Genomic DNA, 26,984 nt, shown 5'->3' with positions numbered 1-26,984 from the left:
CAAGTTGTAATTCCCAGGATTGTTGTTCCTGCTTTTCTGGGCTCCCACCCCAGAAAGCCGTTATAACGTCACGATAACTAGCCCGGAACCTCTCACGTCCACAAGACTTTTCTTCTCTTTGCGCTTGCGCCTTCTCTTCTACCGATGAAATCCCTGGGAAATATCCTTCTCCAAATGCTTCTTTAAGTTCCTTGGCCAAGTTCTTAAGAGTCATTCCAATCTCAGAGAACCACTCAGTAACATTCTGTTGCAGCAAATCTAATCTTTGTTCCAAGCCCATTGCTAGGTCTGGAGGCACCATGAGAGCGAAACCAAAAAGGGCAGAAGTAGGCAGGAGATAACAAAGTTCAGTACCTTTCCATCATCAGATCTCAAATTACAGCCGCCATTTCCCCCTGGTCAGAGTGCAAAACTTTTCCACATTGTAATCCACAGTCTATCGGAAGAAATATTTCAAAAATCTCAGTCTACCCTTGACAGGGGTTTCTTCATAAGCCAGAAAAAAGAAATCAACATAGAACTATGTATCAGCCAAAAGTGGCAACAGCCAAATCCGGTGTTACTTTGTAATTATCACAGGGGAGAGAAACGGACTTCCTCTTTAGCATTTCTCTCCGTGAGCCAATCAGTCTAAATTTAGTTGCCAATTATGCTCCGTACTTACGGATTTCTTCTTCTTCGATCCAATTGAGCAAGAACGGGGGCGCTCAGATGTCGGCGGCCGGCTGCCGCTTGTTTCCCCGGTATTTTTATTTTATTTTTATTTTTATTTATTTTTCACTCATCTGTACAATAACGTGGAATAAATTGTGACTTGGTTAGAAAACTCTAGAAGTTGAGAAACTGTAGGAGAAACTGTAATATGGTATTAGTGTTTGACTGGAAAAGTAAATGGAGTGAACGCAAGCAAAACATGGCTGTGTTCTCAAAGGGTGTGGCAGGAGAGGATGGCAAGGGTGGTGAGATGATTCAAGGACGATCAAAGACATATTTAAATATTTCAGTGTAGAATATGGATAACTTTTCAAAATGAGAGCAAGAGCGTCAAGCGATACTTAGTTGTGATTCAGAGTCACCATTGAACAGAGTGCTAGAGAAGACTTGTTTATAATTATATTCTGGGAATGATTCATGTTCTTATCTAACTGCATTGTTTTATATTTTCTGGATGTCCCATTATCATATTATAAAGTAGTTTTTTTAAAAAAAAAATTCTGAAAGTGTGACCCAGAGAAAAAAGTTTGAGAACCACTGTTATAGACAGTGATGGTTGTGAGTTAATGAGGGAGGTGAAAATAGCTTCTGTGTTTTGTACCTTGAGAAGTGTTGGCCCTTGTCAATCGTATCTGAAAAGCAAGCTGTTCTTTTTAAATGTTTTACCCTGAGTCATGGGGTCACTTGAAATGCTCAAGAGATTTGCACAGGATGCAGTGAATGATCTGCTGACTTCAATCGATGCAATTGTAGCATTAAGAAACACAGTATAGAACATTGTAAAAAAAAAAAAAATCACTTCAAATATAGCTCTCTCCGAGACCTGTGTCTGTAGCAAAGAAACATGAATATCTCCCAATATGCATACTCATTACCTCCTGAGTAGGGCTATTCTTCCGTGGCAGCGGTTTATTTTCAAAGGAAGAAAGGGCCCATGCTGGTCCCTTGCTTGAATTGTCTCTTTATTTGGGTTTAAGTTGCAGAGGCAGGAATTTGAAGCATCCCTGTTCCAAAAAAGGCATTTTTTCTTCATTTATGGTTATGTATGTTGCATAGGGCAACAAGAGAAATAATTTGTTTTGGGATGATATGACTGTGTCTGTCAAAGGTGTACCTGAAATCTTTTTTAAAAATGGGAGCTGGCAGAATATGAACTCTGATCCAATAGCCTTGCATGGATGCGTAGTCATTATGAATGCAAACTATGGAGAGATGCAAGTGTCAAGCTATTATCTCAGTATAGTCACAGGCTGTCTGTGTTCCTACCTGGGCAAGGCACCCTTGCCTGGTGGGCTTAAAAAATAATTCATGTTATTTCTCTGGAGTCCAGCAGTGACCAGGATGCCGAGTCAAAGGTGTTGCCAGCCCATGAGTTAGGTCAAGTTTCTGGCTCTGAGCAGATGATGGTGACCAGGGGACCACTGAATGCAAAGCTGGCAGGCAGGAGCCCCTGAACCAGATCCTGCAGCACGAGGGCCCAAAGAACCAGAGCTCAGGGAACCAAGTGCCTCTCAACCTACCTCACCAGTACAGCAAGCAAGGAGTGTACCAGGCTATAGGTCATGCAGGAGTCCTCAGGCTAGACGGTTGGCTCTTCAAGAGATTAGTTCTCCCAAAGGCTCAAAATACCTCCATTCATTTCCATCCTTTGTTGGAACAAGTTGCTCACTGGAAGTGCTTGCTGTTCTGATAGCTGACCTGCATTGTGCTCCTCCACAGGACCAGAACATGGTGATTCTTGGCCACCGTAAGAGCCATAGGGCTGTCTCAGTTAATATCTCATCTCTTGACTTAAGTGTTGTTGTCCTTTTTTTTGTCCTGGGCAGGTTGAGGGAGATCTGCAGTTGAGGAGATCTGGTGTAATTCCTTTGTCCTGGAAAGATGATAACCTATATTGGTTTAGACTTACAGGGACTCCTTAGTGCTGCAGAGGATTGATTAGGTCAGCCCACCACTGAACACTGAAGGATCCGAAAGGTTTCCAGACAGCTCTTGGGGGTGTTGCCTACTAATATTGTTGGTAGTTCTGATGATGGTCCTGTTGGTGGCTCTGTTGGTCTCCAGTGAAGGAAAATGTGTGACAAATCCAATTAAATGCAAACTTAAACTTCTGATACGTTTACACAGTCCAGGAATGCTGAGTATGTGAAGTTCATAAGTGGAATGGTCAGTGCATGTGGTACTATACATTCTGTTGAATAGCTAAATAGTGCTTTGGTGACACTTGGAAACTGTACCCTTTATGAAAGCAGGCTCAGTGGTCAAGGATTAGGACTTTTGCCTTGTATCTCCTGCATTTATAAGCAACCTAGTCTGTTTGAGATCCATTAGGTGTTGTTCTGATCTGATTATTCAGGTCAAAATCTAATCTGTTACATCAAAAGCTCTTCCCCCCATTGTCTAAAACAGGGAATAAAAAAGGATATAAGTTCTCTCCTTTTCACGTAAGTAGATGAAAATGACAAGCAAAGGGGCCCCTCCTGAGAGGATTAAGCCCATGACATTTCAGCCAGATCCATCCAGGTGACCCTCTTAAGGTGTTTTTTTTTAATTAAATAAAAGTCTCTAACTTTTTAATTTTTTGGCAAGATTGGATGCAAATTGCAGCTACCATTTGTGGGGGGGGGGGGAGTCTGCCAAATTTCAGAATGATACATTAATAACACTAATAATAGATAATACTAGCTGGAGCTGCCCATTGAAATGGAAGATCAACCTCTCCACTCCACTTCTCCATACCCCTTCACCTCTGAAGGTCTACATGTTTTCCTCAATCTGCTTGGTTTAGTTTTTCAGAGAAGAAAGGGAAGTAGATATTGTCTTGTGTTTAGCTTAATGTGACAACTGAGGTAGCAGAGATACTCAGAAGGTTGGGCACTCCCAGCCCACCTCAACATGCCTTGTTAATGGCACAATCCAGCTCTATAATGTGAAAGACTACGCTGGATCTTCCCGATTTGCTTCTTTATTTGGGGTATACACAGAACCAACCCCTATTAAATAATGCCCTAAACGCAGTGCTTTTTCTGGGGGTACTCAAGGGGTACACAGTACTGGCACCTCCCCCCATGACTATAAACAAATGTATGCAAAGGTGCTTTGTTTGCTTCATGCTGCAGGTTGATCAGTCCAGCTTTTCATGAAACAGAATTGGATTTATCCTGATACAGAATTTCAGCATACAGCATGCTCTCTTGTTATTAGCACAACATTTTCTAAGCAACTTTCCCTTGGTTTTCAATGTCACTCAGCCTTTAAATAGCAGAATGCACTTTCTGTTTCTCAAACTAGTATTCTTACTGCATCTTCTGATGAAGTAAATAACAAATTGTGTCTTAAGATGCTTGGTGGTGCAGTATATTGTAGAAAAGGTTGAACATATTGAATGAAAAAGTAATTTTAAAAGTGCAGTTGTCATCTACGTGCTTATAAGAAGTCTTTAACAGGCATTTGTGGAGACTTCAATGCCAGGATTAAGATAATGGTGTACAGTATAATCAATTTTGTATAATCAAAAGGGTTTTTTTTGTATAATATTCCAATTCTTCTGTTCTGTGAGTTAAGAATTATTTTGATTCTGTTTGTTTTATCACCTGAATGGTACAGTAATCACCAACTGAGCTAACACAGTAGCAATACATTTAAAATTCACAGTAGCTTGGAATCTATTTTGATTTTGCCAACAAATACCCAGTTTAACTTGCTGGAAATGATCTGCAGTGTAAGAGATCCTTTCCTTTCATGCCTTGTATCTCGCACCCCCCCGCCCCCCGCCCCCATACCCAGGAAAGAAACACATTTGTAGAACTGCAGTATAAATAAATAAAAAATGCCCGTTTCCAGCTAAATCCCTATTCAATACTTTGAAAGGAAGGAACTCCAAGAAATCTATAAAGGGATTTTATTAAAAACTGAGATATTTTGGAAACGGCATTCCTGATCTTCTGTACATTTCTAGCATCACTTCCTGTGTATTTTAAAACCAAAATCCTCTTAGCATGCAAAGTAAATAGATTATGATATACTGAAGGATTAAAGATCACTGTCTGGTGTCAGATTAATCCCTCATATAGACCTTCACTTGTACTGACAGAAATATGGCTGCAATTCAGCAAAATAGCTCTATGGCTAAGTAACGCATTTTGGCATCTTTAGGCTGAACAAGCAAAAGGCTCCCTTGATCTGTTGTCGGACTGCATATACCTTTGCAGAAAGTACCTTCATATAAATTATGGGGCAGGTGCTCTTCTCATATCATTGAAAGAAAACACATAGTAACCATTTCATTTTTATATGCAGTGATATATGGTGGACTACTACAGGGTTAATTACAGTATGTCTCTCTCATAGGTCTTGTATTTCTCGCCCACTGGACCAGTGAGTGTTGAAAATATTACGCATCTTACTACTTTTTGTCTGCTGAGGACATAAGCATTTCAGCATGGATTTTATGTGTTCATCACACTATTACTGTTAAGTCTCTATGCTTTATTCCCCCCTCCTTGCTACTAAACCCATCATCCACAAAGCAAGGGTTAGATGCAAATTTGACAAGGACTCTATGCAAAGTATAAAAATAATTTTATCTCTCTTTATTTGGCAACATTACAAATTAAAATTACAACGTAATTTTAGTTTTAAATTGTGTGACCACAGTTAAGATCATTTTATATTATACATGTCTCCAGACAACACCAGAAAAAAATGCATTAAACAATGTCAGGAGGAAGCAACTCTTCAAATGAGAGTACAAATGTAGTTATGACAAAATGCAGCACAGGATTCCCCCCAGTCCATTTTCTGTTAACGCCTGAAAAAGCTGAATAATTCTATAGAAGGTTAGATTATTAGAGTCACCATGCCTTTTTAAGGGGAAAATAATGGTTATTCAACTAAACTGATATGGATGTACTGGAAAATGGAGAGCATTTTTCTTCAAAGAATTGCAGAGGTATCCTGAGTGAAGATGCTATCTGTTAGAATGTTATGCAAAGCCTTAAGTGGAAATTCAAACCTGTAGTCGTAAAGTAAAGGTAAAGGGACGCCTGACCATTAGGTCCAGTCATGGCCGACTCTGGGGTTGCGGCGCTCATCTCACGTTACTGGTCGAGGGAGCCGGAGTACAACTTCTGGGTCATGTGGCCAGCAAGACAAAGCCGCTTCTGGCTAACCAGAGCAGCGTACGGAAATGCCGTTTACCTTCCCGCCAGAGCGGTACCTATTTATCTACTTGCACTTTGACGTGCTTTCGAACTGCTAGGTGGGCAGGAGAGTCGTAAAGGAGGGAGGAGTAAATTCTGAGATTTCTTTTAACTGCTGCTCCTGCCACTATGGATTATGTTTATGCTTGTTTTAGGTAAGGAGGCAGAGATAGGGAAAGGGGGTCTGTCTGTATTCTTGAATTACCTTCTCCTGCATGCAGTTCCCTTTCAGGGCTCCACCACCTTGACTGACCTTCCAGAGCTTTGGCCCAGGAGCTGGGGAAAAGGTAGGGTTGGTTCATCTCCATGTGGCTTTAAAGATGAGAAGCTGAAGCACACTTTCCAGTTCCGAATGAATCTTTTTACCCACACCCTCATGAAAGTTTATTTATGCTGTCAGTTTATGGAACTGGGAAGAAAAGTTTCATGGGGTCTCAAACAGGTCCCCAATTTGTGCATGTGTTCATTGTTTTCATTACCCTACATGTGACAACTATACAATGCTGTTGGCCTTGATGTATATAGGGTTTATTTTGCAATTTGTGGCATTATAAAATTTAGGGATTTGCACCGATGGGCAAAGAAGAACAGGCAGTGGCGGAGCTTCATGCTCCGGCAACGGGAGGTGGAGAGCAGGCGGGGGCAGGGCTGGCACGCATCCTGGGGCATGGCACACGTCCTGTAGAGGCATGGTGTGCATCCCGGGTGTGTGGTGCGCCGACCATAAGGGTGTGGCGTGTGTCCTGGGGGCAGGGCATGCCGCCTGCAGGGGCATGGTGCCCAGCGTGGAGGGGGGCAGCCGCGATGGCACCCCACTGGGATCGCGCTGCCGGGGGTGGTGCACTCCCCCCGCACTCCTCTTCCTCCGCTAGTGAGAACAGGTGTTTGCAAACTTCATGGGAATGGGCTGCCTTAAAAGATATTTAGGCTGTAATTGTATACTTGCTTATCTTGGAGGAAACCCCATTTAGCTAGGTAGAATTTACTTCTGAGGAGACATGTCTAGGCCTTTGTGAACCTGGAACAAAGGTGCTATCAGATGGTAGAAAAGCCACCCACTTTAGGGCAGCAATCCTGGAATCATTTCCAAATCTACCTCATATAACTGTCCCTCTATTATACCCAGTATTTGTACTGTGTAATTATTTGCAGCATTTGCTGGACTTCCTTGTAATAAAGTTGCAAAGCTGTTCTCTCTCTCTCTCTCTCTCTCTCTCTCTCTCTGTGTGTGTGTGTGTGTGTGAGAGAGAGAGAGAGAGAGAGACAGACAGACAGACAGACAGGTTTCTTTATGACTGAATGTCTACATTATGTCTTCAGACATTATGTCTATTTGCTGAACTTTCTCCCATAGAAATAAATGGGACTAAAAGTACTGAGCATTCACTGCTACCATATTTACTCAAATCTAATACTCAGCTGTTCTGGCCAAATTACATTGCGAAAATTAAGGTTACTTAGATTTGATGGTACATTTACATTCACCAGCAAATACTTTTTTTGTTTTGTTTCAAGGTTCTGAAAATTGAGGTGCTCATTAGATTTGATGGCGCATTAAACTGAAGTAAATACGGTATTTGCACTCTATTACAGAATTGATTGAAATAAGGAGGTTGAAAATTCTCAACAATTGGTGAGTAGGGTCCTCCTGAATTTCTTTCAAGATCTTAACTATTAAGATTTTGGTTTATACCAGGCCAAAATGCACCACTTCGATGGAGCCACTTCTGATTTCCTGTAAAAAAAAAAAAGAACAATGACACTTGTTACAGTACAGGACGGATATAAGACTTGCATTCTTCTCTTTATAACCACATTTTCAATGAAACAAACAACTTTTCAATTTAAAAAAGTCTAAATTATGTTTACTTATTTATTGCATTTATTGGAGAACAATCTAAAACACCATATTTCTGGTCATGTATCAAGTGGTCACGTATCTTTGCACTCTCAAGCAAAATTCTAAAAAGCTAAGCTTTTAAAAAAGACAATAATTTCTGAAAATGTATGCATTCAAATCTTAGGTATATTTTGTATAACATGGATGCATGCCTATGCTTTTGGTGCAACAGAATATACAATATGAATTCCCCTCTCCCACCCCAAGCAAGGGACTTCTCCTTTTTCAAATTACAGTACATACAAATGCTTCAGACCTTCATGATGTAAAGAGAACTAGGCGTGGAACTTGAAACAAAAGGAAACTTGCCTCACTGCAATATTCAACACATGCTCTAGTCATTTAAGTAAAAAGGTATAAAAGTTGGCAGCAAAAGTGTGCAAGTCAAGGCTGCTGCAGGCTTATTGTGTGCTGGCAAGTTCAAGTGGAATTCATGGGGGTTTTTGTTTTTGTTTTTGAAGAACTTTCACATGTCAGATTAGATCAGTCTTGAACAACATGCATTTACCAGACCAGCAGCTCCATCTCATGGTATACCTGTTCTAACAGTGAGATAGAAACAACCCAGCAGAATACTGCATAAAACCTGCATTTCAACAGTGAATATCTTTGTAATTGCACTAAATTTCCAGCACTGCTGCCTGCCCTTTCTCTATATTTAAACGGCTAGTAAGAGTAGTATGGACTTTGAAATGAGATAGCATTTGGTAGCATATTCTAAACAGTTGCTTTACTTTGCACAACACAAAGTGTTTCATACAACTAAGCTCCCTCCTATTGCGAACCCCTATATAATTATAGATCAGAAACCAATTAACACAGCCCGGCACATTTCAGATGTGGCATGCACCAAAACACTCCTATGCTGCTCTGGAAATAAAACCTGTTAGCCAGTATGATCTGTATTTTGTGAACAGTTGCGACTCCAACATTCCTGTTCAAAAACCAATGCAGCTATAGCTGTCAGAGGCCTCTCAGTTTTTGTCTGGAGATGGAAAAATAATAATCTTCAAATCTGGACTGGAAGGTTGGGAACTATATAAGGTGGACAAGTGGGACCTGTTTTTTGTGTGTCTAGGGCCACATTCCCTCAGGAGTAGTCTGTCAGGAATCAAAGACAGTAGTGGGTGGGTGGCCACCCCACCCATTTCTCCCCACTCTGCTCCTGCTGCCAGGAGAGAGACAGACAGATCACTTTTGCTAGAGGGCTAAACTGATCATTTGCAGAGGGCTCCCTCACCCCACTTGTTCTTCCATCATCACTCCACTTGGCTCCCCCCCCCATTCCCCACTCTTCTCTCATTAAATTAAGAAGCAGGCTGCTTGCACTTAGGCCAAGGATTGTGTGTGACCCTGAGGCTACATTTCCCTTCCCTCTGCTATATGGCATGTCTACTTTTCTTTTGCTGCCCCGTCCCCAGTTAATTAGAATCATAGAATCATAGAGTTGGAAGAGACCACAAGGGCCATCCAGTCCAACCCTTGACCATCTCTTTCTAGCAAGGTAGCTCTGAAGCTAGTGTCTTTTTATTGTATGATCACGTGATCTTATTTACTAGTACCGGTATATTTTGTCACATAGAAACTTGTATAGCATTACTAATGGGAGACCTTTTTGGCTCCATGGACCAGATCCTTGTCAGCAAATTTTATATGAAGGCCATAATTCTCATCCTTGTTGGTTAGGGCTACTGTGTTAAAACGTGTCAAAAAGAAAATATGGCGGTGTACACCTTACTTGTTCGTTGTGGGAAACAGTTGTGAAATTCTAGTTCACCTGCCATGTAATGCACATGGAGCCACTTTTAGATGCAGACGTTTGTGAAAGTGCACAGAAGTGATGTCTTAATTACTTGGTCCTCAGGAGCGGCTTTCTGATAGAGGGGGAAGGATCACTTACAATTTCTGCACTGGCTCATTACTTTAAAAAAGGTGTCACTGAGAATATGGAAGCCAGTAGAATGTTAATTTTTACTTTATGCTACGTTCATGTCAATCAAGTAGGCTGCTTACAAAGTACTCTGTACAGAACCTGAATGGCTTTTGGCAGGATCCATATGATGTGCGCCGTATTGGGGGGGGGGAATGCAAATTAATTCTTGGGTTGAACATAAGAAGGATAAAATTTAAACTAGTGGAAGACACAAACAGCTGGAATAAGCACTTTTTCTTAAATTAATGCATAGTTTATCACATGGATATAGCCAGTGTGGAACTAAGATGTGAACAACAAAGTCTCAAGCCTGACAAGAAGGCATGGAGCAAAGCTCTTAGGCTAAGACTCCAATTTCTCATTGTATGAATGGCTTTGAATATTCAGTGGAGAGGGAACATGTCTGTTCTGACCTCATATATTCTTGGAATCTACACTAGGTTACAGGACTGAGACTGTTTGCTGTAGACTTTAATTACAATTACACAAGCTGAGCCTTAACCCACCAGATGTTTTGGACAACAATTCCCATCATTCCTGGCTATTGGCCATCACTGTTGGGGGGGGTGTGATGGGATTTGAAATCAAACAACTGAGGGGCAACTCCTGTCCTACTCTAAAACCCCCGTTTTCTACTCCAACTGAGGCAAAACCTGAACCTTCCCCTCCACCCAGCTAGTGGGGGTTTACAGAGTGGTGGGGCCACTGTGCACTGCCACTCATGCTGGCAAGGTGAAAGATGGGGGGCAGGAAGGCAGCTCATTATGCCACCAGGCTCAAATTGGACAACATACTGTTGTGTGACAGCAGTGCAGCTGGCTGGGGATTCAACAAATGCAAAGCTGGCTCAGCTCCGCCCCTTCCCCACGCCCAGAATGTCCCATTTCAAGCCTTCTGATGGATACTGTTTAGTGAGCAGAAGGGGGGACATTGCACTGAACAGTGAGGCTTGTGTCACTCTGTCACCAGCCATCAGCACTCCAGTGTAGCAATATGCGTTGGGCAGAGGAAAACTTTCACCTTAATAATAATAATAATAATAATTTGAATACTGCTGTATATCTGTAGATCTCAGAGTGGTTCACAACATAAAATCACAATATAAAAAACAGAAAAACATAATAAAAATAAAAACAGCCCAACACTCCCCCCTTCCAACACATTTTAAAAGGGCATTGGATGTCGGCCAAAGGCCTGGTTAAAAAGGAACATTTTCGCTTGGTGCCTAAATGTGTATAATGAATGTGGCAGCCGAACCTCCCTGGCAGGAGCATTCCACAAATGGGGAGCCACTGCAGAGAAGGCCTGTTCTCGTGTTGCCACCCTCCAGACCTCTTGTGGAGGAGGCACACCAAGAAGGCCCTCCGAAGATGATCTCAGGGTCCAGGTAAATTCGTATGGAGAGAGGCGGTCCTTGAGGTATTGCTGTGATGGTGGACTACTCTGTAAGCAAACTACCGTATTTTTCGCTCCACAGGGCGCATCGGACCATAGGGCGCACCTCGTTTTTAGAGGAGGAAACAAGGGGAAAAAATATATTTCTGGTTTTCCTCCTCTAAAAGCCCTGTTTTTTTGAGGATCAGCTAAATGTTTTGCAGCTTTTTTTGCAAAGGGAAAAGCCCTGGTTTTTTTTGAGGATCAGCTAAAAGTTTTGCAGCTTTTTTGCAAAGGGAAAAGCCCTGGTTTTTTTTTGAGGATCAGCTAAAAGTTTTGCAGCTTTTTTGCAAAGCCCTGTTTGTCTGAGGATCAGCTGAAAGTTTTGCAGCTTTTTTGCAAAGGGAGAAAAGCAAAGCTCCTTTTGCAAAGGGGGAAAAGCAAAGAGGAAAAGCCCCATTTTTTATGGGGTTTAACTCACATTTCTGCAGCTTGTGAAGGAAAGGGAGACATTTCTACAGTTTCCAGACAGATAATCTAATCAGCCAGTCACATGTCGCTGGGGAAACAACCTCCCTCTGCAGCACATTCAACAATGGAGGCCTGGGCAAGAGGGCCGGGCTGAAAGGGAGCCGGAGACTCTTATCTCTCTCCCGATCTCTTGCTGATCAGCTGCTGAGCGGGGTCCTTTCAACACCCCCTTTTCTCTTTGTAAAATAAAAAGCACTATCTGCTTTTGGCCCCTGGGCAATTCGGCTCCAGGGACCACCATTCGCTCCATAAGACGCACAGATATTTCCGCTTAATTTTTAGGAGGAAAAAAGTGCATCTTATGCATTGAAAAATACAGTAAGCATGTGAAACTAAATTAATTGTATACTGTTCTCCTGCTTTCGCGCACTCTGTTGAATTTTAAACTTTAAGCTCCTTAGCTCAAATACCTGAACCCTTTAAAAGCCATGCACACTGATGACACTATGTAAACAAATAAAAATGTGTTCTAAAAATGTGACAGAAGGAGTTGCAAACATGTATTTTCTGCTGAGCAATATGGGAAACTATTTACCTGTCCATCATGTGTTTCCTCGGGAGTTTCTAAAAAACAAGGTAAGTAATTTGAATGAGCTAGGTAGCAAAACAATCAAGATAGAAATACTATTTCAATTAAATCCAGTTTCTTTTCAAGATGCACATAGTAAATGTTCTTTATATAAATACAGATACATACAGGCCAACTTCACACTTTTTCTTATGGCAGACCTGCCATGTGGACAGTGCTTTCTTATTTATGTAAACATGGGCTATTCATGTGCTCCAATATATTAGGTCTGTTCCTCATTTATCCCTATGTTTAGCGATATCCTTGAGTTTTCTGGTGTAAGCTAAAATTAAAAATCCCCATCTCCTAGTGTAGTGTACAAAAGTAAATGTAGGACAGGTGCCAGTAGAACAGACCTGAAACGTGCCTTGGGCAGAGCATACGGAAGACTAAGATGCTGGTCAGGAATATGCTTATGTAGTCAAAAAAGCACTTGGAGGAGCTGGGTGGCATTAAAATTGAGAAAAAGATTAAGTATTTAGGTGTCTGACTGACAGTAAAGAATCCCAACATATTCGAGACAATTATGTTAAAGTATGGAAAGATGTTAAAAAAGATTTGGAAACATGGGGGAGAATGAAACATTCATTTTTTGGAAGGATTCCAGCCATAAAGATGAATGTTTTACCTAAGATGTTATTCTTATTCCAAATGATACCAATAATAAATAACACAAGCTACTAGTATAACGTATTCCAGTTTCCTGTTTATTCTTACTGTCTATTTCACTTCTTTTCTATGCTCATTTCTGTATTTAAATCACACCTTGCCATAAAGTGTCTTCTCTGGGGTCACGCCTTCACTGTCTTAGCCAGACTCACTGTCGTCAGTCTGTTACTAACCAAAACATGTGCACACATGATCTGTGACATGCAATATAGATTGGTTTAGATTTGTTGCTACCCTAACACTTTCCCTAAACCAACTCCCTTTAACTACTTGTATTTTTGATTGGGAACCTTTATGAGACTAATCTGTCTAGCCTTTGACTTCAACATCGTGATTGCTTTGCAGGTATAAAAGAATTGCTAGAACTGAAACACCAGAATTTTAATACATCGTCATACACAATATGTTCCAATGGATTTAGTACAAAGAGCTAGCTCTGATTCAAGCATTGAGCAATTAAGTGATGACAGAACAAGTGAGATACATGATTATGTGGACCAACTCTTTGTTTTATGTTTCTGATAGAACTATCTAATTTGGGTCTTCAACCCCTTTAAATGGAGCAGCCTATGTTCACCCAATCATAGCCATTCTATTTTTACCTAACCTTGCTAGGGTATAACAAAAATGTTCTTTGAATGAGACAATATGGGAATATGGGAGAATAAAAGAGCTTATTACATAGGAAGATAATCAAGCAGCACATGGTAAAAACTCTGCAACTGTAATAATAATAATAATAATAATTTATTATTTGTACCCCGCCCATCTGGCTGGGTCTCCCCAGCCACTCTGGGCGGCTTCCATCAAACATTAAAATACATTTACTATGATTGTGAAGGAAAATGTCTTTCATTTGCTTTAAATATTTACCATAATGCTAGAGAGACACCAGTTCCTTCATGAGACTGAGGAATTAAGGCACAAAAGATGATTGTTTCCTCCAATTGCTTAGACCAGGGGTTGTCAACCTGGCCCCTACCGCCCACTGGTGGGCGATTCAGGATTCTAGGTGGGCGGTAGGGGGTTCTCCTTCCATCGAGGACTGGTGGGCAGTAACAAAATTTTACCATCAAGATAGATGCATTAGTGGGCAGTAGGTATAAAAAGGTTGACTACCCCTGGCTTAGACCATGCTACCTCACTGCTACAGATGAGCACTCTGCAGGTCAACTAGGAATCCTCACAAGTGATGGTTCCCCCCACTATAAAACTCTTCCAGACCTGTCAGCTGATCAGTTTCCCAAACCACTCCTTGTTATACACATTTGACATTATCCTTACCAGTCTGACACCAAGATGCAGGTTTGTCCAGCTGTGAAGCCGTGCAGTTGCCTGTTACAAATTCACAGTCCCTTTTGTCTGTCTTCTTAGAAAAAGTAGATCTTAAAAGAAACAGGCAAAGTGTAATGTGAAGGACTTCACATAATTGTAAAAATGCTTTGTAGACCTCACTTCAACTGCAAGCCTCTGCTTGTCTTCTCAAATGTAGGTCTCACTGATTAAACTGGGCTTACTCCTAACTAAATACATATAGGCTTACAGCCGTACTGTTTTGAGCTCCCCGATGCTCAAAAATCTCAATTACAACAGCTATATGTGCACACAATGGATTGGATTCAGATTTAGTCCTGCTGGGAATAGATTCACGTCAGCTTGTTCATGATGTGCTAAAGTAGATGTGGGTGTGACCACAGCACACTCACACACACATGCTCATATCTATTTATTTATTTCATGAAATTTATATACTGCTCGATTGTAAGAAAAGAAAAGAAAAGAAAACCTCAGTGTGCACAACCCACCTCCATTGCTGATGTGTGCAGACAGGGGTGTAGGAAGGGGGGTGGGTGGGGGCAGTCCGCCCCAGGTGTCATACCTGGGGGGGGGACAAAATCCCCCCTGGGCGGATCACCCCACGCCGGGTACCTGGCATGCGCTCTGGGTGCCCAAGCGGCTAGCTCCATGGCTGCGTGCAGATCAGCTGGGGGTGGGTGGGTGTGCCAGTATTTGCATGCTCATCAGGCCGCAGGGCCAGTTGGAGAGATTTCAGCCCAGTATTGTGTCTACTTTTTTTGTCCTGTAGATCAGATGTATTGAATTAATCTATACATAGAGTTATTATTAACAACATTTCTTACCACAGTGAAGTCCCAGGGAAATGTGGAAATACAATAGTAAAATCAGTTAAAACAATTTACAGTCTCAGGCATAAGCGTAGCCAGTGGGGTGCAGCTGCCCCCCATCAAGTAAATAAATAAAAATACTTAACTAACTGACCAATTGCTTTGCAGATAACTAGGTTCTGCCCCCTCCAACATAAAGCCTGCCCCCCCAATAAATCCTGGCTATGCCCATGGTCTCAGGATCATTAATATATTATTAAGGAACTAAGAGACCATTTTATTTAATCTCTCTCTGTGTCTGTGTGCATGTGTGCGCGTGTGTGTTTGTAAATTCAATGTGGCTAACGAGGATGCATCAGGAACCAATAAAATGTTGAAAAGGACATGCAGTGCCCAACTAAATGAAGATGATGATCTAAAACTATGCACCCTGGAATATTTAGCTAAAGAACCATGTTTGCAGAACTTTCTGAAGGGGCACTGAGAGACCTCAGCAGAATGTCAATTGCTTTTTTCCTTTTTCAGGTAAATGGATATTAAAATAAACTTGTGTGCTCTTCTTTAGACTAATGAGCCTTCCTTTTGAATACTAGCTGCATATCCTTGGCAACAGTAATAAAGGAAATGGCCTATTACTGAGAATCGTGTATAGCTTCTACGTATATAAGTGACTTGTGAAGCAGTTTTGTGGATGCCCAGGAATAAAGGCAAAGGGACCCCTGACCATTAGGTACAGTTGTGTCCGACTCTGGGGTTGCGGTGCTCATCTCGTGTTACTGGCCGAGGGAGCCGGCGTACAGCTTCCGGGTCATGTGGCCGGCATGACTAAGCCGCTTCTGGTGAACCAGAGCAGCGCACAGAAATGCTGTTTACCTTCCCACCAGAGTGGTACCTATTTATCTACTTGCACTTTGTGCTTTCGAACTGCTAGGTGGGCAGGAGCTGGGACCAAGCAACAGGAGCTCACCCCGTCACAGGGATTCGAACCGCCGACCTTCTGATCAGCAAGTCCTAGGCTCTGTGGTTTAACCCACAGCGCCACCCAGGAATGTATTTGCTGAATAAGTCACTAATTTTTCAACATTTCTGAGAATTTTAATATAATCATAAAAAGTATGTCGGTCTATACTGTAAAGTATAATTGCAGGTCATCTTATTATTTTTTAGCAGTATATGTAGGCAGTTTCCTTCTTAGGGAAACAAAACCAGAGTTTTGCTTTGCAACCTGTTAGTTAAAAATCTCAGTGAGTATTGCCTCCACTGAATAGAAAATCAGTTTTGATTTGTGTATCTTTTTGTGTACTTATTTGCATTGTAGTGATTATGAGCAGAAGAAGGGGTGGAGGAAGCAACATTCTTTCACAGCAACTTTGGTTTCTTCATCTTTCCTCAATAGGGAAATATCAATTAATTTGCAATTAATTTGCAGAACTGTGACACCATGTGTCATTGTCATAGTCTGTAACTTAATGATCAAATGCCTCTTTTTTCAGTTGCAGCATGTAAATGGTTATCCTGAGAATGTGAATGCTCTGATGTAATTGCCTTTGATGATACACATGATTCAGTCTGAATGTAAAACCCCTCTTTTCTGCTGAGAAGATAAGCTTTGGATATGTGGTAGTGTTTGGGTCGCAAAACAGTGAGGACTGTTTTAATGGCTGACTGGCTTCTTATTTTTTTAATTGGTTAATAGTCTATTGTCATGTGATGATACGGCCAAAGGCTGAAACAACAAAAACTGAACTGAATGGAGTGGAGGTTATGCAAGCAGCTATGAATGTATAGTAACATTGCAGCTCTTCAGCTTTCTCTGAGCCATGCTAAAGCTACCACCTCATCCCACTAAGCTTTATTGGCTCAAGAAAAGAAACTAAGGAACTTCATTGGAGACCAGATTAGGTGAGTTTCAAAATGGAAAGATCCTTTTGGCCTCCAGCTCCATTATCTTTTTTGTAGTCTCTTGATCAGCTTTCCTACACATAGCTGCGGATTCCATGGTGACCTGTAAATTGCTTTTTTGGCTGCCAAATTGCTGTAACCCTTCTATTTTTATGTTTTTAAGAGAGCTTAAAACTGTCCATCCTCTTTAGACATTTATTTCTTTAAAATTGACCAGTGCTTGGGAGGATTTCAACTATATCCAAAAGGCTTAGAAGAAGATGTTGCTTCTAGTTTTCATTAAAGTCAACAAACATGAAAAGCCCAGAAGGGGATAAAAGCAACTTAGTGACTTTTACCTAATACATATAAATCTAGCTAAGAGCTGTATGCAATAGAAGTACTCAAAGTACTACATTTATTTCTATCTAAGATGCAGAAATAGGCTTGGTGTCACATGCTCCTTCACAACGCCAAGTTTAATAAGGCTCAAAAGACTGTGAGATGAGTAAAATAAGGTCAGTCTGGGTTGGGCCAGTTTGGCTTAATGTGAAAATAATTGTGATGTTTTTCTATCGTGGTGACAGCTTGCTTTGGTGCAGGACACTTGGAATACTATACTAGAAAATGTTTTAGTAGAGCATTTGCCAGATGCTTTGTTTACCCTTTCTTTAAAATGAATGCTGAAAACTCCCCAATGTTACACACATGGTTTGTGACAAAGAGCACTAGTTCAAGCGGAAAGGGAGGAGAAAGATAATAAAATACAAACAGTATTTTAATATACAGGGTGATGTGAAAGTAAATATTCAAATTAAAGTCTAATAATAAGTTCAACTCATTTAAGTTCATGGCCTTAAATCACATTTAATTGTGCACGTGATTGTGACGAACATGCACTATTAAATGTGATTTTATCTTGTTGATAAAAGTTCTCCTTTCCTCCTTGGAGGGCCTATCTAGGAAAGCCACATATGGTAGCAACAAGAGACACTGCTCAAGACAGATGTTATGTGATCCTGAGATGATATTTCTTGTCTTTTTGACATTGCACCTTTGATGCATTCCTGTTTTGAATCTTTTGAAAAGTGCTGCTATCTTTCACTTCCAAACTTATTTACAGAAATTAGGTCTCTAAAGAGAGACTCGTTTTTAAAATTAATATAAGGACCTACTCTAACACCAGCAATTTAATACTATGCAGGTAAACAGGTTTGTTCAACCTTCTGTGAATCAAAGGCAGGTTGATTAGAATGTTTTCACATCTATTATTTTTACAGTACACCCTTTCTGACACACCTTTAATACTATGTGCACGCTGGCATCGCTTCCTGGCTCATCAGTTTTAAGAAAAAAAAAGAGATAACTAGCAGTTCAGGGTGAGGGGAATGGAAAGAAACAATGCATTATTCATGTTATAAGTACGAAAGTTGTTGTTCTATTAATATAGCACAGAAAAGGATGCCTAAATACTTTTACATGTTCAAAAAAAACAACATGTAGAACCTTGCTCTTACAAGTAGAACATATCCTAATGAAAGGTTTGTAACTGTATACCTTACAATGAATGGTCCAAAATGGCACTAATGATGCTGAAGGAAATGTGTTTGGCAAAGGAAATATAAACATAGTAGAGATTTGATAGGCTTGAAAAATGGAACGAAGTACAACACTAAAAATGGAATCTATCCAGTTTTTGCAGCAGTAAAGCAAATTATAATTGTCTATTTGTAAAATGTGATATTGTGATGTCAGCAAAGATAATGTATAAGTTTTGGTATTCTTATGTCTAGGAAGGCAAAACCAAAGTCCAACTGGAAACTGATACAGGGAGACTGGTATTAAAATTCTGATTCAAATCACAACAAAAGAGTGAAAAATGTATTGGTTATCTGTAGTCGTGTAAATGCCAATGGTATTCGCAATAATGCTAATGGTGAAAAAATAAAACTGTAAGAATTGTAACTACAGAGATGATAAATTATTTACAAAGTTTTTAGCTTTTTTCTTTTTTCAAGGAAACTTATTGAATAAAGTGTAGAAAGGCTTGTTTTAGCTCTCAACATACTATGTGCCCAGTGGCATAGCGGGGAGGGGGGCCTGTCACCCCAGGAAAAGTTTTTTTGGGTGGAGCATCAAGGCACAATGAGCTGTTGTGTCTTGGATGGAGCAGGTGTGCGCCTTGGCCCCTGTGAGCCCAGCGCTGCTTTTGCGAGCTGCGTTGCTTGCAGGGATGATGCCCTGTGATCCTGGGAGCAGTGCCATAGCTCCCTGGGCTCTCAGGGGCCAGGGCACAAGCCTGTTGCCTCCTTCTCAGCCACCCTCCAACTGGAGGGCGCTACGAGAAGGACGCAACAGTTCAAGGCTGCGAGCCAAGCGCCACTCACAAAGGCAGCGCTGGGCTTGCACTCCTGATGGGTGGCTGAGAAGGACGCGATGGCTCCCAAAGCTGTGATCATCCGCAGCTCTGGGCACCCCTCTCCTACACTGCGATTGGCTGCAGCTTTCTCCAGGGGCAGAACTGCAAGTGATTGCAGCATCTCACAGGGGCACCGCTGTCTCTCTGATGCTTCTGCCCCGAGGGGGGCGCTGGTACTGCCTCTCCAGCACTTCCACTCTGGAACCGGCCCACTTTCCATGTGGATAAAAATAAAGCTTTTTTATAAGGAGATTAGGGATCTTGGGAGTCACATGGATTTACTAGTAACACTTGGCTAAATGTGTTTTAAGATCACAGCTAGTGGTTGGTCCACCTTGAGAATATAGTATCAATAGAATATAATTCAAATGTTGGCTTTCCTGACTACATTTTTTTGCAGTATATTTTCTCATCAGAAACCTCCGTGGGACAAGAAATGAAGATGTATTAATCTAGTCCTGTCAACCTAGCGAGAGGTAAGAACTTGGCAATGTGCAAATATATATGCAAGTTGCTCCATAAGAAAATTGCACATTATGTTCAGTTGCAATGTTTTATAACACTGAGGAGAAAGTTTATCAGGTTTCTAGCCTCTAGCAGGAGTCAATTATTTCTGTGCCAATCTGAAGTTATTACAGGGAGTTCCTTTTCATCTCACATTACAGTTGGTGGGGTTCGTGTGACTTCTAAGGTTCCAAACAATTACTAGTAAGGGGTGGAGACTTGCTTTTGTGTTTGGGAGCTCAAGAGGAGGGAAAATACAGGAATAGTGGATCGGCCTTATTTTAGGGTGGGCAGCATTCACTTGGATTTTAGTGGCATGAAGAAGCTGTTAGTGAGGGCTGGAAGCTCTCTTTATGTTCTTCAGCTCAGCAAGAAGTAATCCCAGCCTTTGGGAGGGGGAAGCACTTTATGAAGCTTCAATGATTCCAAAGAAGTTTAGTTGAGAGGATCAACAATCTGTGATGACCCATCTTAGTTGATCCATTTCAGAATTCAAAACAGCAAGGCAAGAAGCAAAACTAAAGTTGACAAACCAAAATAATTGTTAGCATTCCAGTGCTCAGCTTACTATGGGGAACAATATACTTTGCAAGAATAGAAAGTAAATATTCTAAAATATGTCTGCTGGAGTTTGGATTATTGTGTAAATTCTTTGCATGGAATATTATTCAGTTCTTCCCAAAGCTCATGGGAACTGGAACCTATGTCCTTGGAATTAATTCCCACTACATTCAAAGGAACTTGCTTCCAAAGATGGACATTTAGATGGCAGGCTTAACCAGATGTTTCAACCCATGTAGCGTTTCATAAAAAAAAAAACTTTAGGTAGCAGTTCAGCTAACACATTCCTGGAAGTATAAGCACATTTACCTGGAAATACCTTTGACCGAAACCAACAAGGTTTGATATAACAATTATGGTCCAATAAGCTGTGGTTTTGTGGTCTGGGAATGAGTCATGTGTTGTGTGTTTTGCATGTTCAGCTTACTTTCTTAAACCAAAGGTCTTATATCATCTAAATCATTTAACTGGGGTTTAAGGGGTCCATCTAAACCAGGATATGAAACCAGAATTGTGGACCACTTAAAGATTGTTGAGTGCCTTGGTGGAGCACTTACTGAGCAATCCTATGCATGTTTATTCAGAAGTAAATTCTACTGTGCTCTTGAAGAACAAATCCCTAATTTCCTGACCATTGGCCATGCTGGCTGGGGCTTATGGGAGTTTTAGACCAACAACGTTTGGAGGGCAATGCCTTTGCAACATGCCCTAGTGTGTTTAGGACTGCGGCCTTCATAAATGGTTTTTGTTCTACAAATCCAAGCACCTACATTTATTTTAATAGCATTTTCTTTCCACCTGCCACTTCAGCATCAGCACCAGCATCAAAATCAGTGCCATCTTATAAAAAGCACAGGCCCTTGACAAGGCTGTTGAGAAGAACACCATTAACTGCTAAATGTTTAAGGAGATATGAGAAGACTGCACCACTATTAAGAAAATCACAGGTCCTAAGATAGAGCTTTGTTATTCCAGCCCTGGTCAAAACAGCCTTGATCTCTATTTTCCAGAAAAAAACCAAGTGAATTGCAGGGCCATGGACAGATCTTTTTCAATTGTTTTGCAGCCTTTCCACAGGCCACTTGACTGCACCTCATGCCAGGGTTGCCATATATCTGGGAATTCCCAGACATGTCCTCTTTTGGGGGGTCCTACATGCCCATCCAGGGGGAATCAATAAAAAAAATGGTGCACAGGAAGCTCTGGTTCAGGTTCTGGCTTGGTGGTGGCGGAGGGACTATTGGGCGATTGCCCTAAAAAAGCTCAACAACAACTTTTTGTGTCTGCATTTTCACCTCTTGAATATGCTGTGGTCTAAACCACAGAGCCTAGCGCTTGCCGATCAGAAGGTCGGCGGTTCGAATCCCTGTGACAGGGTGAGCTCCCGTTGCTTGGTCCCTGCTCCTGCCCACCTAGCAGTTTGAAAGCATGTCAAGTGCAAGTAGATAAATAGGTACCGCAAAGGTCAAAGGCTGTTTCCGTGCGCTGCTCTGGTTCGCCAGAAGCGGCTTAGTTATGCTGGCCACATAACCTGGAAGCTGTACACCGGCTCCCTTGGCCAATAAAGCAAGATGTGCACCACAACCCCAGAATCGTCCGTGACTGGACTTAACGGTCAAGGGTTCCCTTTACCTTTACCTCATGCACCAAAGTTTGAGACCCTGAATGAATGAACTTTATTATAGTCACAGACCAGCATAAGAAAAACTTATGAATAAAAGAGTAATTAGAATTTAAAACATGTAATTGTTAAAGCAAATAAGAACAAAGAAACGAACATAGGATAAAATATGTGAATAGAATATGAGATTAAACACAGATAATGAATGGATAGTAAAGGTAAAGGGACCCCTGACCATTAGATCTAGTCGCGGACGACTCTGGGGTTGCGGCACTCATCTTGCTTTACTGGCCAAGGGAGCCATCGTACAGCTTGGGTCATGTGGCCAGCATGACTAAGCCGCTTCTGACAAAGCAGAGCAGCACATGGAAACGCTGTTTACCTTCCTGCTGGAGTGGTACCTATTTATCTACTTGCACTTTGTGCTTTCGAACTGCTAGGTTGGCAGTAGCAGGGACCGAGCAACGGGAGCTCACCCCGTCGCGGGGATTCGAACCGCCAACCTTCTGATCGGCAAGTCCTAAGCTCTGTGGTTTAACCCACAACGCCACCTGCGTCTCAATGGATGGATAAGAACTGAAAATAAAAAAACAGATAAGAACTAAGAGACACGCAGTTAATACAACTGTAAGAGACCCTCTGACCTACAAAATTTCTGTCACAGCAGGAGTTTGTCTTCAAGGAACTACATATGTGTTACAGTATACATTTTGAAGCCAATGTATGCTTAATTGCCAAGTTAAAATATCTGCTTTTGAGTAAATTATGCTAGATGACAGTAACTAATAAAATGTTACATTCTTCTCCAAATGTATGCACTGAGTATCTTTACCTTGTAGAGCTGTTGTATGTCACATGTGTGAAACATTGAGCACTGGCACTGGAGGCTGGGAGACTGCCTTGAACTTTCTGGTCCTCCTGTGGCAGTATAGTCAGGTTTACAAAAGTGTCACTCAAAGCATCTTCTCTGTCCGTATGGTCTGGAATCTCTAGGTGTTTTTAAAATTAAAAACAGAAATTAAGAATAAAGTTTACTATTGCTACGTGTTTTACTGGATATAGGAATTGGCTTTTCAAAGTAATTACTACAGAAGACTAGCTATGAAGTATTTATGCAATCTTACTGGAGATAGTAACTGACTTTCAAAGTAATTATTCCTAGCTGGGACTAGAACCTGTCAAAGTGGTTTTCTATTAAAACAGGTCTCCTATTATATATTTATTCATACCCTGCCTTTGCCTCTGATGGAACCAAAGGCAATTTTTTTCATATATTGGTGACCTGAGCTACCTGCCATGTTGATCAAAACAGGAACATATTTATTAAGGTATTTGTATCTCACATTTGTAGGCAATTGGCCTTTGCATAGTGGCTTACAATGCAATAATAAAAAAAAACATTATTCTATTTAACTTAAATAGAATTTCATAAACAGTGAAAATAGAGCAATAAGTTTAAAACGTTAGAAAAAAACATCAGCAATGAAAAACAGATTGGGATAAAGATTTCCTTAAAGCCCATTTAAAAGCAGCTAAAAGAAGGTCCTAAATGTACACTCACTGGGTTCAAACCCAACATAGCAGGCTCTGGAGGAAGAATAGGAGGGCCAAGCTGGAACAGAGAGACGCTTCTCTCCCTCCAAATATACCTGGCTCCACTGTTGAGACAGGAGTCACAGCTCCCTCCCTTCTTGTGGGGCACAGAGTGCTGTTGGATGGAACTGGGGTGGCAGAGCAGGCTTCAGAGGGGCAAGTGTGCCTGGTGCTCTCTCCCAGGACAAGGCAATGCCTCCAGACATGGGAGGAGATAGAATCCTAGAATCCTAGAGTTGGAAGAGACCACCAGGGCCATCCAGTCCAACCCCCTGCCAAGCAGGAAACACCATCAAAGCATTCCTGACAGATGGCTGTCAAGCCTCCACTTAAAGACCTCCAAAGAAGGAGACTCCACCACACTCCTAGTGTTGCACACCTAGATGTAGCGCCTGCTTTTAGACTAAGCATTCTTGTAGGAATATTAAATCTTGTGAATAAGTGCCACACCCCATCTAAAACTTAAAGCTTGGTGGATGGGCATGCAAACTTGTTGGAACAACTTCTCTGCTCCTGTGCCGTCTTGAACTTCATGTCACTGATTGTGGGTTCATGAACTTTCTAGGCTGGGATCATACTGCCAACCCTTTGTCTTATGAGAACTCTGGGACTGGATTAGTTCTTTATTTATTTCATAAGAATGATATACCATTTAATTGTGGTCAAAATAAATAAATAAAAATCCTTCCAGTAGCACCTTAGAGAACAACAAAGTTTGTTCTTGGTATGAGCTTTCGTGTGCATGCACACTTCTTCAGATACACTGAAACAGAAGTCACCAGACCCTTATATATAGTGAGAGGGTGGGGAGGGGTATGACTCATTTGATTGTGGAAAACCTTAAAGTTTACAAAAACAATAAAACAATAAGATTATTAGTAAAACAATGAAAACATAAAAAAATAAAACCAGCAAAAGCCTAAAAACATATCAGTATTCTAAATATCTGGGTAGGTTTATCTGATCAAAAATGTTTTTAGTAAGCCTCAAAGAGAATACAGTGAAGGTGAATCGGAAATTGGAACTGTGGAACCAAAGTATTGATGGAGAGTTTGTTGGAACGGAGAAGATTTTTAAAGACTGGGACAATTTGGAAGAAAATACTGCAAGGGAACTTGAGGGAATGCTGGAAAAGCAAGAGACAGTGACAGCGCAACTCCATGAAAGGGAAAGACCCTTTGGGGGTGGGAGACCCAGGGTCGGACTGAAATATGTTAAATCCGATTCTTGGGGTGTGAGCCCAGGAATGAAGGGAAAAAGACGATGGGAATTACAATTAAATAAAGACTGCAATCTGGAAATGGAGACGCTTGAAGGTGACGTGTGGTATTTCCGGAGGATCCCTGCAAGGAACAAGGAGGATGGTACTTTTGGACAAAAAGAAAAAGAGGACATTTTGGGCGAGGAAATTGGAAAAGACTGGGGAGAGGATTGGTGGTTGAGCCCGGGTTGGTTTTGGAAAATGGGTAGAAGAGGGGTAGGATAAAGGTTTTGTAAAAACTTGATAGGATGGCTCACCATGGTACCCCGAAGTCAGCGTGTTTAGCATTTTATGAATTTGTTCTGTGAAGAAATACCTGATCTGTATAGGTACAGCAGCAGTTTCAGTAAAATAAGGAGGAAAGATTTGATATAAGAAGTTATTTTATACGATGAAGTTATTTTTTGGTATTAAGAATTTACATGATATGAAGTTATATATATTAAGAAATAATGGTTAGATAGCTTGAAAATTAAAGATTTAAATTTTTAGAATAAGAATGTTATTAAAGTAAATTTGAATTGGAAACATAGGAGAGAAATGGGGGAAGTCACCCAAATTAGATTAGAAACAAGATATTAATAATTATATGAAGAATTGATGTTCCTGTTTAGGTGTAGGTATGTATGTAGGTTTGTATTTTTTATTTTATTATTATTATTATTATTTTATCTCTCTCTTTTTCTTCTCTTCTTCTTCTTTTTTTTCCTTCTTTGTTCTTATTGTATTTGTGGTTGTTATGATGTGTTATGTCTTTTTTGTTTATTTGGAAAATCAATAAATTCTTTCTAAAAAAAAAAAAAGAGAATACAGTGAAGGTGCCTGCCTGATGTCAATTGGTAGGGTTTTCACGGTAGTTTTTTCGGCATCTGCTGAAAACATTTTTGGTTTGTCTGCTGCTGAGTCTGTACAGTCATACCCCATGTTGCATCCGCTTCAGGTTACGTGTTTTCATGTTACTTCCGGGTTTCGCCGCTTGCGCATGCGCAGAAGTGCTAAATCGCGCTTCGTGCATGCACAAAAGCGCTAGATTGTGCCATGCACATACGCAGATGCGGTGCGTCAGTTCTGTGTTATGGACAGGCCTCTGGAACGGATCCCGTCTGTAACATGAGGTTCCACTGTACTGTTAATCTGTTTTAATAAAACTCTCTTACTTACAAGTAAGAGCATCTGATGTGTTTTGGTGTGGGAACCAGGCACCATCCATTGAAAAGACCCTCTGTATCTCTTCCTATCCCTGTGTGATCCCTAAATCTGTTCTGCCCCCCCACCCCATCTGAGATTGGAAGTTGTGTGGGGAGAGGAAGAGGACAGGGTAGTTCCACTGCTTGCAGCCAGAAAACATGATACTTGCTGCTGTCGTTGAAAACTTTTTGAGTCAAAAGCCCCTAAAAGTGGTAGTCCATTATAGTATTGCCCACGATTCCTAGGTAACTGTGTGGGAAATTGTAGTCAAACGTAACTATACATAAGTGCTAGTGCATGAGGGGGTTAAAACCAGGAGATCTGTTCCTAGACTCAGCTAGGTCATGCCTCCTTACCTCCATGAGGGAGGAAGTGAAGCTGCTTCTGTTCCTCTTCTTCACTCTCTTCTTGCCATGTAACCCACCAGGATAACCTTGTCTGAACCTGCTCAAAGTTCAGACTGCATGTTTGAAACTATTGTGTATTTTGCACCCAAGAGTAATCTTCTTGTGTTCTCCTTGCTGCTGCATGGAACAATGCATGAATCAGACCTTTGGATTTAGCAAGTAAAGATTTTAACAGCATGCAGTCTGTTCATTGCTCTAGAGGAGTAGAGAGGGGAGGCAAGCATTTTAAAGCAGACTAAATGAGATATGCACAACATTTTTTTGACAAAAGTCATGCCTCTGAGATAAAAGTAGTCATTTTTTATAGATTTTGAGACAAATATGACAATGAAATTTTTTTTTTAAGAGATCCACAATAGTTTATTATATAATTGAGGAATATACACATATGACATGAACTGGTAAAAGCCAGCTGACACCACTTTGCCTGTTGCTCAGGAACATCTCTGGACACTGGCAGAGGAAGAGGAGTGCGGGGGGAGCGCACCACCCCCGGCTGTGCGATCCTGGTAGGGTGCCATTGCGGCTGCCCC

The 26,984-nt window shown here is 41.1% G+C and overlaps 1 protein-coding gene across 5 annotated transcripts in view; it reads right to left on the bottom strand.

The window, feature by feature from the left end:
- Positions 1-7,231: 7,231 nt before the first annotated feature.
- Positions 7,232-26,984, bottom strand: part of WDPCP (WD repeat containing planar cell polarity effector) — a 129,307-nt gene continuing 109,554 nt past the window's right edge. Inside the window, exons 13-16 of one of the 5 annotated variants that reach the window (XM_033145612.1) lie at positions 22,835-22,991; positions 14,175-14,275; positions 12,189-12,217; positions 7,232-7,650 (exon numbers count right to left, since the gene is read on the bottom strand). In XM_033145612.1, the coding sequence (XP_033001503.1) occupies positions 7,603-7,650; positions 12,189-12,217; positions 14,175-14,275; positions 22,835-22,991 (335 nt within the window). In that variant the 3' untranslated portion in view covers positions 7,232-7,602. Of the gene's footprint in view, positions 7,651-12,188; positions 12,218-14,174; positions 14,276-22,834; positions 22,992-26,984 lie in introns of those variants that run through there. The other 4 variants (XM_033145610.1, XM_033145611.1, XM_033145614.1 and 1 more) reach the window with 4 other exon arrangements.

The sequence above is a fragment of the Lacerta agilis genome, chromosome 3 (assembly GCF_009819535.1).
Source record: "Lacerta agilis isolate rLacAgi1 chromosome 3, rLacAgi1.pri, whole genome shotgun sequence".
In the NCBI taxonomy this organism is placed as follows: Eukaryota; Metazoa; Chordata; class Lepidosauria; order Squamata; family Lacertidae; genus Lacerta; species Lacerta agilis.
The sequence above is the reverse complement of the archived record's forward strand: the minus strand, read 5'-3'. Positions and strand labels throughout refer to the sequence as shown.